At 35.8% G+C, this 16,142-nt stretch overlaps 1 protein-coding gene across 3 annotated transcripts in view; it reads right to left on the bottom strand.

Annotated features, from left to right (window-relative positions):
- Positions 1-16,142, bottom strand: part of gas7b (growth arrest-specific 7b) — a 121,907-nt gene that overhangs the window by 90,567 nt on the left and 15,198 nt on the right. The window contains exon 1 of one of the 3 annotated variants that reach the window (XM_088599577.1): positions 5,336-5,472. The exons of the other annotated variants lie outside the window; for them this stretch is intronic. Coding sequence (XP_088455703.1) covers positions 5,336-5,338 — 3 coding nt within the window. The 5' untranslated portion in view covers positions 5,339-5,472. Of the gene's footprint in view, positions 1-5,335; positions 5,473-16,142 lie in introns of those variants that run through there. 3 annotated transcript variants of the gene reach the window in all.

Below are 16,142 nucleotides of genomic sequence, written 5' to 3' on the forward strand. Positions count from 1 at the left end.
AAAATGTTTTAAACAATGAAATTGCTGTATCTGACAGAAAAGTTGGTGGCATAAAATTTGGTCTGACTGTATCATTTTTAAATTATTAAAAAAAGACAACAAAAAGCATTAATAATCAACAATGGAGACAGATTGTGGTTGACAGAAAACACAATATAATTTTCTATTTGTAGCACATTTTTTTTCTATTTTTTTGCATGGTAAGAATAATAAATTCATAAATAATACGAGTAAATGTTAACAATAGGGCCCAAAACACAAACATGTTACACAGAAAAATGGAAAGACATGGCCTCGCTGTGCTCCTCTGCAGAACATTTCAAACTGCTTCGTACAATCAGAAAAATTTATATTTGTCATAGTGATTAGAAATATAGCTAATATCACATGAGCTAATCTTTGAATAAAGTTTTGCTTTAAGGGCTTCACACTCAGTTTCGTTTGTATTCCTTTTCCCATGTAACTAAATGAAATCCAGTTGATTGACTATGAAAAGATTTTGAATTAAATCTCTCATTTTCTCTGAAGTTGAAATCATCAGTGGGTCTGCAGTGTCACTTGATTTTAATTTCTTTTGGACCATCTGTTATATTTGTCACAAACAGGTAATACTTTGAGGAGACTAGTTTCCTTGCTGCCCAGCTCAATTTATTAATTTCAAAAACATGTTTTAATACCCACAGTTCCAAAGGAATAGTGTACACCCTTGACTGAATGAGAAATTCTATTTTTTTAAATCAGACTTTAAGATATGGATATTTTGTTATACATTGTTAAATAGAGTAGCTGAGACTACGCCCAACCTTAGTTTAACAAAAATAAACTCTACAAAACAGTAGAAGGACCTCAAACATATTAGTGCCACAAACACTATATAAACCAAACGTTAGATGACCACTGCAGTGTCTGGAATTGAAATACAACACAATTAGTGTGATTGTTTTGTGATGTGTGATGTTATCATCATAAAACTGTTTTTGAACTTTTTTTGCAAATGCAAATGAAAGAGAAATTTCTACATGAAAAGGAAGATAGAACTGAACAAACTCTTACCAAGTATAAGAAATTAACAGAAATGGGTACTTGTGTTCTAAATACAGTAGCATTTAGAACCTACTGTACTGAGAGAAAGATAGATATTCATGATCAGGTTTATTATAAAAGGACAGAATTTTATTATTTTAAAGCTTACAGAAGCTGGTAGAATTAGATGTCCTCTTTATGATTAGTTGTAAGAATAAATAAAAAGAGCTTCACTTTTATGAGACCTTTCCTGAATAAGCTTAAATGTGCATGTTTCTGATATAAAAAAATTGCACAAGAAAGGCAAAGATACTTTTATGTGACATTAATAAAAACATGGTAACAGAATAAAAAATAATATAAGAAAAAACAATAGGCCATACTGTAACAGAATAGGCCTGCACAATAAGTAAACTGGAAATACTGTTGACCAATGCATAATAGAGGACTTGACATAGAAAGCAATAATCAATAAAGAAATCATGGCCAATGTTGATCTACTAAACTCAAAGGTGTGCTAGCATGCGACTATCTCGGCACAAAAAAGAAAAATTACAAACTAACAAGTCATGTTTCCCCAAGTGTATGTGGCATACCAATGGTAAAAGGATGACTGATTTCTGGAGCTGCAGTCAACAGAAAGTATTTCATATTATACAGTATGTTCATGCCAACGTTTGTTACCAAATCTAAGTTCATAACTTTATAGCTACTGTACATCAAAAAAGAAAGGAATTCCTCAGGATTTCATAGATTAAACCTTGCTGAGCACTACAATGAAACAAGTACATCTTGTCAGACTCAGCAAACAACATCCAGTTAAATTATTGTACTTTACTAATTACTGTTCAACACCTTTTTACAAGTTTAATACAAAATGTAGTATACAGTACAAATATTGTATTGTATTGGAGATATTAATAAACTGTATTCAAGAATGCCTCATATCTAATCTAATATTCTTGTCTGTCATACTGGGTTTATACTGTACATTTTTATCATCTCCTCTACAATTATAGCTTTGTTGAACAGGACTACAGCTAATGTTCCTTCAGAAAATGTATAACTGATAATCAACAGATTTAAACAAAGAATAAAACCGTCCATTGTTATTCCGATTTCAGTGGAAGGTTTCCCATTTCTATCTTTTTGTAGAGTCACTTCAAAGACAAAATGAATGATTTTAAACATTGGCTAAGATATTAATGGTGGCTTTTGATATGTCACTCGTCGGGAAACATCAACCCTTCCAAAGGAGATAAAATAGGCATCCAGGCTACTGCAGTGGTAAAAGAAAAACAACAACTGTTCAGCAAATGGTTTTTTGCACAATTCACATTACAAACAACACGAGAGCCATGTATATGTGAAGACTAGTGATTGCTATGGACTCTGATGAAATCAGCCAGCCTTGTGCCATCATGAATAATGCAACAGACTAGCAGAAGGAAATTGGTGGTACTCAAAACACCTTTGGAAAAAAAAGAATTCAAATTCTATGTTTTATATTTGCTTTGAAGCAATGCTTTTAGGAGATCTTTGCCATTTGCAATTGCTTTTGAGACTCAATTAACAACTGTTTACAGCCAATTTCAAAGGAATAACAAACACTGAAATAAAATATGTTATTTTGCATTGTATGTACAATCTAACATCCCTAACATCTATCTTGTTTAGGATGACCACAATGAAATGAAAATCATCAAAGAGACTTTGCCTTGGTCAAGGCCTTTGTATATAAAAATGTTTCTGTAATATGAAATTGCTTACTGACATTAAAGTCATCCACCACATTCTTTGCCAACATTTGGTTTTGTTCACAAAGCTTGGTTTATGAATAAGAAAATGTAAAAGCTAAGGCCCTCTCATCAACTGTATTTATTTGTAAGAACATATTCTAAAAAGATAATAGCTGCAATCACAAAAACTTAGTAAGCCCCCATTCTTATACAATTATGTTTTCATTTAGTGTGCGAAACAGTTATAGGAAGTTTAGTATCATTAAGAACTGAAAGAGGAACTTTTCAGCTGCCTGAAGGATCCTCAGATGTTGTCTATGCATTCTTAATTCGACATAAATGCCACCACCATTGGCATTTATTTCAAAAGCATTTATTTCAGTTCCCTCTTTCTTAGATCAAAGCAAACCATTCTAATTACTTTTCATTAATAAGGTAAATCAAACTCAAATTCCTTTTTGCTCATTACATTGTTGTGGAATGTACATTATAAAAGTAATTGACCTGAGGAAAACTAAACTTTTGTTTGCTTAAATGTCCTAGAATGTAAATGTAACTGGAAATTATGGATGTAACTGTAATGTATGTAACAGTGTAATCTTTTTTTAGTAAACATGTGTAATGAAACACATGAATGCTGCATCAGAGTTACTCTGATGACATTGTTATCTGAAACTGGCTTCAAAATGAGCTTTTAAGTGAAAGCTCAGGAGGGGTGGGGACACTCCAAACTCGTACCCACATCCTCACACTTAAGATACGTTTTGAGTGCCTAATACACCGTCCCAGTATCAGTAGCTTTGCATTGCTCACTCCATTCCATTATCTCTCTTGCAGCAGCTTTACAGTATAGCTCAGATCACTTATTGGGAGGAGCTCTGATGGCTTCATCACTACAGTCAGGCTGTCATTCCCTTAGCCAAACAGGATAAGCCAAAACCAAATAAAATCACTTCTATCATTCCATCTTAAATAGGGTTGTCTTAATTCCTGAAATATAAATACAAACACAGGCTCAGGCAAAGGTCACTGCAGATCTAAAGTCTAAGGATTCATGACTATTTACTGATGTTATTATACCACACTGTCATTTGAGGTTGCAGTGACATTTTTCAGTTTTATTCAGAACAAATACAAGAAAATTATCGTGCATCGCTTCAAGTGTTAAACATACACCAGCTCCGTATAGAACCAAGATTCAGACAGTGAAATTTCATTAACAACTAACATTCTCCACGTATTTACTGTACTGTACTCATTTAATCCTCATCCTACCAGTACCACTTTTATTTATTTTCTATGGTATACAAACCCTGCTCAATTTGAAGGTGTACTGAAGCTCACATTAACTATGTGCCTAACTGTATGACACAGGACAGGTATTTAGGTGCTATAGGAGCTCTCCTTATACTCAGCCTAGAGCCACATACAGTAGCAAGTATGGAGATTGCAGAATAGGAATATTTTTAAATAATCAATAAATGTGTCATTTAGTGTTTTGCTCAACTCACATGTAGCAGCCTTTAAAAAAAAATCACCTTTTCATTTCTATGCTGAAATACCTTAAAACCATTTTGTAATTCTTAAGCTGAAGCAGAACATTATTACTATATATACAGTACATTGCACCAGAAGAATTATACAATGCATAGTTTTCAGAAGAATGATTTTGGATGTTGCCATACTTTTCCCATACTCTCTGCTTCCCTTGACCTTTCAATGGGAGGTGGCTGTAAGCCTGCTTCCTTGCTCTTGGCTGTGTTATGTGAAAGCAATGTGAATTAGCCATGAAAGACTGACTTGCAGTTTAATGAATTACCCCACTATCCTACTCTAACCTAACTAAAATTCCATCTGTGCTAAATTCAAGCCTATATCCATTTGAAATATCTTCTACAATTAAATCTACTGATGAAACTCAGCAATTACATGACCTAAGCAAAAGTAATCTCCCTAATACAGATAAAATAAAACAACCTTTTTACCAAAATACAACTGAAATGCCAGTGTATTATTTTAGTAGTAGCAGGATTCTTTTTACAGTACATAAGAAAATAAAAAATAATCTGAAGTGATCAATAAATAACAATAGCTGAAATCAATAGTTAAAAAACCTGTAATACTCTGTTTTTATCTACAGTATTTGGCCTTCCAAGCAAATCAATACAGTATTTGTTAGGACTGATGTAGAATAAGTGTCTCTCCAAAGATGTGTGAAGGAAAACACAATTGAGTTAAAAAAAATGCAGGTTCAGGAAACCCAGCAGCTTTGTTCAACAGTTGTTGCACAGAAGTTTTTAATTATCTTCCAAAACCTTAATCTTATTTTAAGAACTCCTTTCAATATATTGCATTGTTTCAATGTATCACTTGTTCTGCAAAAAGTGTTGTGTTGCTTGTTCCACTAAGAACTATGCATGTACAGTATGGATGATACTTTTAGGCAACTATTAGTCAATGAACAAACTACTGCAGTATTGTATTGAAAGCCCTTATCTAAAGATCTGGAGCTTAAATTGTGAAAGACAAAACAAATGCAACATGCTGCCTTTAGATTAAAATTAATTCCTTACCATTCTGTCACACCACTAGATTCCAACTGAAGTTGTCTGCAGCCAAATGCCTTAGTGAGGAAGTGTGAATGGTTGGAGAGCATTAGCAATCTAGTGCGAGCACTGAAGGAGTGACAAGAGCTATTGGTTTGTGAAAAGTACAGCAAGGAGGAAACATTTGTCACATCTCTAGAAACTAATTACATCCAAAGGCCCTATACCCAAGGTCAAATCTAAGGCCATGAAAAGAATGAAAGAGTGGTCTTTTAGATGAGGTCTTGTTTTCCAAAATGCCCTAAGAAACCCATTTTCCGGCAGCTAACTCCCTTTATTTGGAAGTTTTAAAATGTCTGTTTTTGTTTCCACAGATGTGTAGGTCTGAAGTCACATTCCCAGATGGAATGAGGGTGCTCTCTTAGATCATATTGCACACAATGACCAACACTGTAAGTCAGTAGAGAAGCTTTCAAAGCAACAATGTGTGTTTTGTGTTGCTTGTCCCTTTAGCTCTTCTTAATCACATTGAGCCTGTGCGTCTCCAAGCCCTGCTGCGTGTCTTTCTCATTAATTCGGGGAATTAGAACTTTGTCCAGTCTGAATCTAGGCTGCTTGTGTATTCCAGCAGTAGAATATGGAAAAAAGGCAAAATAACTGTTTCACAAATGTTCTTCTCTTAACAAGGCACCATGCTGTTAAGTGTTCTAAAGACTGCACTTGTTTCAGAAATGCTATTCTAGCTTGGTTCCAGCTCATCTGAAAAATAATTACTCCCTGGGAAAGAATCTGTAGATCCAATGTACTATAGCTTTAGTTTGCTTGTTTTATTTTTTATTTTTTAATTCATTGTGATTTGGTCAGAAAAATCTGCTTAGATGTATCTGTGTTAAATTTTCCAAGAACAGAACATTTAGTAATTCATAATTTTGTTATTTTGTGTTGATAACACAATATACAGTAGTTAGAATGAAGCAGATTGTAGTCATTGGGGAAACAAATGCCATAAAACAAATGTTTACAGTGTATGACATAAGGATTGAAAGCTTAATTGTGATAGAAAGAGAATTCTTGTCTGTTCAGTTCTTGAAATGTACAAGTTTTCTATCATGTCATATTTCTGTAAAATGAGGGCCAGACCACTGTAACACCTTGCCCTTGAGCATCCTAGCTCCTAACTCGTCTTAGCTCACACTTGATTTGAAGGAACAGCTGAATTACCATAGCAAACATACTGTAACATTCAAATACATGAAGCTTAACAATGTTTATTGCAATTTATATGAAAGTGAAAATACTTACAAATATTGCATTTATATAGTACACATCCCATTGTTGTATTTCTACATTATCGGGACTCAATAATCTAGTTCTCACACTTTTTATGCTATGCACAGTTAAGTGTGTGTAATTAAGAGTGTAAATAAAAGCAACACTTCAGTGCAAAAAATATAAACTCCTAAAGCTAATAGATGATTTAAATTACGTATAGCACTGACCCTCTCACACGCTAAATTGCACACACGAAGATGCACAGACATACTGAAAGGATCCAACAGGCAGCTCGAGAGGACATAAATACTTGCTTGGAGCAAAACAAGGTTTGACAGTGCTTGAAAACATATATACCGAACACTATCCAGGCAAACAGGAGCCTGACACACAAATAAAACCACAAGAGGGAGTCTGCTCAGAGGGAAGTCAAATGTCTTTTTAGCATGCAAACGAACTTGAAGAATGTGAGGAGTACCTCAACATTACTTGTTACAGTTAATTATTATTTAATTATTCCAAAAGATTATTGCTTACAGTCTTACATAGACCCCAAAAAAGGTCTTGTGTATACCAATAAAATATCTTATTTAATCCATAGAATGCATGTACAGTAACTCATTTGGTTTGCAATTCTGAAAGCTCTGGATAATTCTAAAGGCCTAGCTGAAAGATGTATTCAGGCCAATCAAAAATGTAATGCTTTTTTTAAAATACTTAAAGACATCTTTTTAATAGATGTTTAAATTAAGACATTTAGTTATAAGACTGGTCCCCTGAAAATGCTGTTATACAGTATTTGCTTACTCTTGCCGTCATGTCGCCAAAGGTTGGTACATTTGCCTTAAGCATACATTGTCTTAAATGGTATTTTTTAAACAGTATTTTTTTAGCATAACACAAAGATACATACTTTTTTTTACAAATTACACAGTCTCATTTGTTTCTGTTTACAATGGCTTGAACAATTAGTGGGTGCCGACTGAAATGACCTTTCTTTATATCCAGTGTCATTAAGTATCACCCACTGCAACTCCCCTGCCATTCATCAGAGACTTTGCTCCTTGCACATTCATTTATATTCCATTAGCTGTTACTTATAACAATTTCACCAAATCAGTTTCATGATCAATGTGCCATTTACAAAATGCTATTCATTCCCTTGAATGAAAAAACAACAACCTTTTCATGAGAATGACTGCTCCTCAAGTTTGCATGTACTGTAGTTTAGTTTATTTGTTTGATTAATTAAGTTTAATAACCAAGTAAAAATTAACTATTTGACAAACCACAACTGATTTTGAAGAAGTTACTGTCACGCCCTCTGCAGTTTCTATACGGCATTCCTGAACTCTTTGCACTAATGAGCCCAGGCCTTTTTCCCGTCTCGCTGCTATGCATATGGGTCTTTTTCCGCTCTCCTGCTCCCCACGGTTAGTCCCTTTGGACGTCCGTGACAGAATGCTGAGCCACTTACTGACCCCGCGAGCGGCGCTTTTTGTCTTGCTGCAGTTTTTTCTTGTTCTCTGGGCTGTTTTTTTTTTCAGTTCCTCTATTCTAATCACTGGATATCACTCCGATCTTCCGTGCCTGTGAGCGGGTCCTGCACCTGGCTTTCCTCGGGTAGATCACTCCGATATCAATGATTGAATGTTGAGCTGGCTTTCCTATTCTTATTACTGGATATCACTCCGAGCTTCTGTGTCTGGAGCGGGTTTTCGTGCCTGGCTCTTCCTGGTCTTGCTCTCTCCGATATCAGTGATAGAATGGTAAGCTTTCTGCCGTTCCTCCATTCTTTTTGCTGGATATCACTCCGGGCATCTGTGTCTGTGAGCAGATTTCGGTCTGGCTTTTCTCAGGTTGTCCACTCCGATATCAGCATTAGAATGTGAACGTGCCCATTTGCCGTTCCTCCATTCTTTTCGCTGGATATCACTCCGGGCATCTGTGTCTGTGAGCGGACTTCGGTCTGGCTTTCCTCAGGTTGTCCACTCCGATATCAGCGTTAGAATGTGTACGTGCCAATTGCCCAGTCTGCAGTATTTTTCCCCGGGGTTTTTGTGTTTTTTTTCTTTGTTTTTTGCCTTTTGTTTTGATTGTTTCTCCCCTCCTTTTTGGCCCCCCCTGCTCTCTGTGTCTTGGAACTTTTGGTTCCTACCTGTTTTTGGTTCCTATCTGTTTTTGTGGTTTGTCTCCCTAGTCTTTCCCAGGTTTTTGTCTGTTGTGTTTGTGCTTGTGTACTTTTTTGTTTTAGTCTCCGGATCTCTACTCAACCCCCCCTTCCTCCACCCAATAAAGGTTAATACCCCGGAGGAGGTGGACTCCCGGAGGTTTCCTTTCAGTTAAATGAGGTTTTTCCTCCCCCCAGTGCTGGGCAGCTCATTTATTTGTATGGGCGTCAGGAGCCGCCCATGAAGGGGGGGGTACTGTCACGCCCTCTGCAGCCAGAGGGCGCTCCTTCTCTGTCCTGTCCCTAGTTTCCGGTCTGCTGTCCTTCCTGTCCCTCTCTTTCCCTTGGGCGATATATTTCACTCTGTCCTCGCTCAGCATTGACTTTCGGATGTCCTGAGACCCGCCTAGCACCAGGGCGCCCCACGTCCGCTCCCTGAGGGGGTGGGTTTCTATACGGCATTCCTGAACTCTTTGCACTAATGAGCCCGGGCCTTTTTCCCGTCTCGCCGCTACGCATATGGGTCTTTTTCCGCTCTCCTGCTCCCCACGGTTAGTCCCTTTGGACGTCCGTGACAGTTACATGTCCAAACTGAGTCAAAAGGGTTGAAATTTCAAGAAAATGATCATGCAAATGATGAAACTAAAAACCATTACAGTACACAATGCTGCACATACATTACTTCTGACCATCGTTGTTATATAGTACATAAGTAGTTCAGGTGGGTAGCTGCGTCAGCATGCGTAGGCTCCAAAGGAACAAGTAATAGGTTTATTCCATGCTGAAAAAAAAAGAAGAAAGAAAACACAACGTTTCGGCCGTGGAGTCTTCTTCAGGTGTGATCACACACCTCACACCTGAAGAAGGCTCCACGGCCGAAACGTTGTGTTCTCTTTCTTCTTTTTTTTTCAGCATGGAATAAACCTATTACTTGTTCCCATATAGTACATAAGCTAATAATGGTCTATGAAGTCAATTATTAGTCCAGATATTAATGTGAACAAAGAAACAAAACTATACTGTTTTAGTACTGTATTTACTGACATACAGTATCTAGTACTGCTACTATACATCATTTTCTCTGTGGAGGGATTTACAGTGTGTAGTACCATAATCATTTTTAAGAGCTGTTGCTACTGTACATTCTTTAAAATAAAAAATAATTTTCTTATACATGTGATTTTATATTATTATACCCAACAGGATACGCAGATACTTGTAGTATATAAAGTTTTCAACATTCATCCAAAACAAAGAAAAAGGAATAGAAACTATGATCTTATTCAGTTGCCACAGCAGTGCAACTCCATTACTGCAGTAGTGATGTTTTATACTAATTGTGCTAACAGTACCATACATGTAAATAATTTATGCACATACTGTACATCAGGATGCTTGATATTTAGTCCTGCCAAAGTGCACTTTAGAAGGTGACTAAGGAATGAAAATTGGATTCATTTTTCCAACCTCTTGGTTTTCTCCTAACTTTAATGTGTGAAGTAGGCTCCTTCATGTTTATAGATGAGGTTTGAGTCATTATGAATTGCACAGTCTGTCGAGGGTGACAACTGTCACATGGTAAAGAAAATTTTCATTTGTAAAATAAGTGTCCACATCTGTCATCACTGGTCCAGATGTGGATCAGAAATGCCTATGGCCTACATTTACAATACATTTAGGATCAAAGCCAAGGACCTTCTGCTTTGTTTACTTACAAAATATTTATGATTTCTTTTGACTTCCATTCAGCATGCTAAACGTCATCAATGTTGAAGTTGCCACACAGCAAGTTAAGCACATGGCTCCAGAAGGCCTCAGACGTGAGATCCTTGTGGAGACGCAGATGTTGATATTCTTGGGTTTGCTGAATTATTTTAGGAAGCCTTGTAAACTCTTGTAAAAGACACAGGTTGTTTTTACTTTTATAAAACTAGCAGTGGAAATACTAAAACTTGAGAATCAAAGGAAAGTGATTATTAACGCCAAACGGAATTTAAACACAGCCTTCATAAGAAGACAAGTAATTGATAAAGAGTGAAATGAGAAATTCATTTCTGAAGTATTATGTACACACCTGCATTAGGCTTCAAAAGAGACCTTAAGAACTAATTTTACTCCAGGTGAAAAATCATGTCTTTGAAATTAGTTATGAGATCAATTACAGTATGAGCAGGAAATAACAATAAAAAGCATATAATCCTTCAGTTCATCACTAATGTATATCAGCACAAAACTCAGCTTTTACACATGCACTGGCAATCTCTTAAAGGGACCACTGCAGGAATGTAGACACCAGAATTATGTTTTGAAGGTCCTCTCTTGTAGTAGTTACATGTATGTGAAAACATCTCCTGAAAATAAAGGGTTGAACAATTACATGCCCCTGAGGTGACTGCAGTACAAGAAATCTGCTTATATTCACCCATATTTTAATTGCTTGCTCTACAGTACAGTATATGTTTTGTGGTTTTTTGAAAGTCAGGCTAATCAATTCATATTTTTTTTAATAGTTCTCAGCAGAGTATTATTCATTGTATGGCCAAGCACACTGTCATTTTATAACTACTAGTATTGTGTAATTTCTCTGACAGGATAATACATGAAGTTCATCTCCCCTCCTTGTTTTGAACAAAAAAAACTCCACTTCAGGCATTAATATTCAAGTGTATTGGCAGGAAAGGTTTGTGGTACTATTCTCCTGTCAGCATCACTGTCTGAAGGGGGTCAGAGGTCAAACAACATGACTGAGCTATACTACTGTAAATCTGCTTTGCTTCCTTGTTTCTGCAGTCACATTTTGCAGGTTACGGTACGCAGAAAAAAATCTAGTTCTCTCAGGTTTTGCCTAAAAAACATTCAGCTGAAGTCTCCATGCAGATGCTCTCATTTTTAGAAAGGAAAAAAAAATTGTGGCTAATAAAACATTATATTACTGAAACATCAGAAGGCATAGCTCTCATTAATTTGCTTTAAAGACTGCATTCTCAAATAAGAATGTCCTCAATCTGTCATAGTTATCTTCTCTGAATATGTTGTTTAGAACATACCATGCATAAAAATACATGCTTAGTGCTTATACCATGTTAGTGGTATGTACATGTAGGTATACTGTAACTATGCCTGACAATAATGCACATCCAAAGGGTAGTGTGTATTGAGATGACACATCACTGAAAACTCATGTGGGAATAATTAATTTCAATAACATTTACTGTACCACCAGATAGTTCTCTTTAAAGCGAGCATGGTAGAAACTGGCAAAGTCTTCGATATAAATTAGCGACCTGATTAAAAATCATCAAGTACCTTTTTGTTTCCAATAAACATATTCAAAAACAGTTTCTAAAGGGATCTCCACTGAGCCACAACAGGACTGATTGTCTTTCATATACCTCAACCCGAAAAATAGTAATACAGTATCTCAAGAGTAATTCCATTGAGAGAAATCACTTCACAAATGCAAGCTGTTTGTGAAATGTATAAGACACATTCTTAAAATAAATTAAGTTTACTGTTACCAACATTGAAAAACTGGGTTCTGTGTGAACAAAGACTGGGGCATATATCTATTTTATTATATTCCCCCTCAGAAACTGACAAAATGGTAATACGGTATTACATATGCAAAGGCTTGTGCTTTCTCACTCCAGCTGTGTGAGTTTTCAGTTTCATTGGTTTTCCCAAAGCCTGCCCTGGGGACCATAGTGTTCTGCAATACCATAGCCATTACAGATGGAAACATTTGTTCTCTGCATGCTGAAAAAGCCTAGTCTAATAGTAATAAGTTCTATTCACTGTTTTTTATAGATGATGCGTTTTTTTTAAACCAAAACTTAAAAGATCGTAGTGACCCACCATTATCTTTTAAAATATTCAGTACACAATGGAATTTTGCACCGTATGCAGCATGTACAATAATGGTCTTCTCTTGTAATAAACCCATTATTGATGTATTATTATTAATCATCATATCAGTTCTGAAATTTGCTAGATCACTCTGAGTATTAGTGGAAGTCACAACATGGACTGCACGTCTTAGCGCATGTTACAAAATGTTTCTTTTTTCCAAGACCCGTTACTCATTCTTACCTGTAGCACTAACTTAAATTGGGAAAGAAAATAAATAGTATTGCACTAAGATCAGTAAGTGCTAAATATAAAAAGGTACAGTATTTAAAACATACAAACTGCTTTTCCGTATGACACTACAACAAAGAAAAGGAAAAAGATCTTTGCAAGTTATTTCTAGTCCTTGATTCCCTAGCTTCTCTTTTATGTATCTCAGTGGTTTCCAAAGCCCTCCAGCTGCGTGAAGAGTGATCTGAACTGCTTTCAAGCTTATTCTCATGATAACCTCTAAGTTGAACAAGTGCACGTCTTACATGTTACTGCCTTTGCTTTTAGGCAAGCAGTTTCCAATCAGCCTCAATGTGTATTTCTGTATACTCCCTGCCACCATTAAAGTAATTTTAGAGCAAGGCCATGAACATCTGGTTAGTACAACTTGTTTCCTTTGAAAGACTAAGTGCATAAAAAATTGCTTTCACTCACTTCCTCTCCTCTTGGAATAGAAGTACAGTCATGCCCTTAAAACTCGAATGCCACAAAAATCATTTCTTGACTTCTTATTACAATCATCACAGTAAATTGTATCTTTCTACAGTATCTTTCTTTAAAGAAGCAGTCTCATGCACTTCTGACTACATTTCAAATCAAATCGGAGTACTGTTAAAAATGTGCTGTGCTTTAGTATACATTTAGAGCTTAAGTAGTTCAAGTAACTAGCTGCGTCAGCATGCATAGACTGCAAAGGAACAGGTAAAGGTTTATTCCATGCTGAAAAGAGAAGAAAAGAAACACAATGTTTTGGCTGTGGAGCCTTTTTCACGCCCAAAGAAGGCACCAAAGCCAAAATGTGTTTCTTTTTCTTCTCTTTTCAGCATTTAGGGCTTAGGTTTGATGATTCAAAAGTAAGCTACAGGCTTCATTGAATACGTTAAATTTTAGATTTAGCTCCACAAGGCTAAAAAGCAGAATGTGATGTGAAAAGTAAAGAGGGTGGCATAACTGACTCTCCAAGGGCAGGTTGTATCCTCTTTAGAAACAAATACAAAGAAAAAAAAACAAACAGTCCTGGCTCAATGCAGCTGTCAGTTAATATTCAATGTTCTTATGTGTGACAAACCAAATTTCACACATTACAATCAGTGTTTGAGGACTGGTACCCCATTTGCAATAAAACAGATCTACAGTATCTAGCAAGAGTTGGGCTTGTTTGGCAACTGACATAAGATTGCATATTCATCTTTTCATATTTACATATTTGCATATTATACCAGCTCCTCCTGTCTTGTCAGCATTTTGACCACAAACCACATCATAGTAGAACAAAAGTACAAAAGGATAATCCAATCTGATTAAACAATTCCAACCAAAGAATTATGACAATATGGGTTAACAGTGAGAAACAATGCATGAGTATAGTGGTTATAAAAACAGTAAATGTCCATAACTGGGTTAGCTAACCCACTGACATGCATTCTTTTGCACATGTTGTACTGATTATCAAACAGCACACTTCTCTCCAGTTATCCTTAAAAAGCCTAAACCAGCACCACATCTAAACACCCTCTATTGGAACTTCCAGTGCTAATTTTCACATTTCTCAAAGCCATCTACAGTAAGTCAGTACAAGCAGACATTTGTATTTCTTAGGAAAGTTTAAAAGAAAACGTGTTTTATCTTTTTCCTTAAGAAAAACATTTCTAGACATGTGTGCTCTGTCTGCAGCTTGCAGCAAAGAAGGCTGTGTGTATTTAGTGTAACCTGCATAATCAGGTTTCTGGTTAATCTTGTTCAGGATGACTATAACTCAATTCATTAAGATATTCTAGCTGGGAAAGTGGACCAGTGGTCTTTATGAGCATGTTGTGGTTTGTGTGGAAAGTTCAAGAACTCATGAAAATGTAGAATTTTGTATTCAGTTATGTACCTGCCTAGCTAAAATAACATAGTATAAGATAAGCAAGTAAAAGACTGAATCTTTCAAAGTCCAGAATCTTGCAATTTGCAATTAGTTATATCCCCAATGGCCTATATAGAAGGGAAGACAAGGATTAAAATGGACAAAACAAAATCTTTCCCTCATCAGCATGGCATTGCACATATCTTAACTTTCTTGGAGGAAAAGAAGGACTGAACATTTGATCAGTGCATACAGCACATACTGATTTGCTAGGTTTCATGAACAGAACTGCTATTCGCAAATTCCAAGTGTTTGCAGAGGTGAAATAAAACATTGTGCAGTAATCAGAAACAGCGGCCATTGTGATTTTCCAATATTTTTTCACACCAGCTTTCAGTTCCTCTTTTTCTGCAAAGCAACTCTTAAGAAAGAGTTAGTTGTGCAGGAAAGTTTTTTTTTTATAAACAGACAATGGAAACCTAAAAATTGCTTCATGGTACTCTGAAAATTATGCAAACATATTAACTTTTTAAGAAAATAAGAGCTGTTAAGTAGTGCATGAAAAAGTAACTAAAATATTCAATCATTCTTGTCCTTGAAAGAAGCAGTATTTTAAAATGACACGTTATGCCTTTGTTTAGCTTGTTGTCTGAATATAAGATCAAAATCCAAACATACTGAATTTGAAACTGTTCTTTCCCCAGCTGTGAAGGATAACCTTAATCATTTTTAATTGTTTCCATTTTATTTTCATGAATGGAAACCCATAACATAAACGATAATTACAACTTACTGTAACTTTAGCTGCATTATTATGCATTTTCATTGCAAAACAATACAAAGTTGCTGCATAAATCTCTAGGTCACTAACAAATACTAGCACACAGCAATGTTTAATTTTATCAAGGGCTATATTAGAACAGTTTAATGAAACAATTGCATAACTGGAACAGTTTATTTGGAACAAATATAAGGTGGTACAGCCACATTTAAGAACCAAGACTCCAAAGAGCTAAAATATGTTAATGTATTGATCTGAAAAATCTCTTTGCCCTCACTCTACTGTTTTAAATGAAGCCTAGTGTCCCTTTCCAATATCGCACTTCCTTTTTCACCTTGCATTAAAAGTGTGATTTTTCACAGCCTTTTAGCTTTCTCCTAGCAAATATCTGTACAGTTAATCTGCAAGTAAGAAACAATTAATGCAAATGCTTTTATATGCTTGCTGAAGTTGTTGATAGGTACTTTAATAACTTGTTTTCTATTCACTGGTGATTATTCTGTCCCACCATACAAACAACTTTCTGGTAGCTTCAATTTGAACCTATCACATACGTTTTAGTGCACTCATACTGTAGGTCCCCCATAAAATAACTGAATGAGCATATGAACAACATGTCTTAATATCAGATGCTAGGCCAGTTTAA

The sequence above is a fragment of the Lepisosteus platostomus genome, chromosome 11, assembly GCF_059453375.1.
Source record: "Lepisosteus platostomus isolate fLepPlt1 chromosome 11, fLepPlt1.hap1, whole genome shotgun sequence".
NCBI classification, from domain to species: domain Eukaryota; kingdom Metazoa; phylum Chordata; class Actinopteri; order Semionotiformes; family Lepisosteidae; genus Lepisosteus; species Lepisosteus platostomus.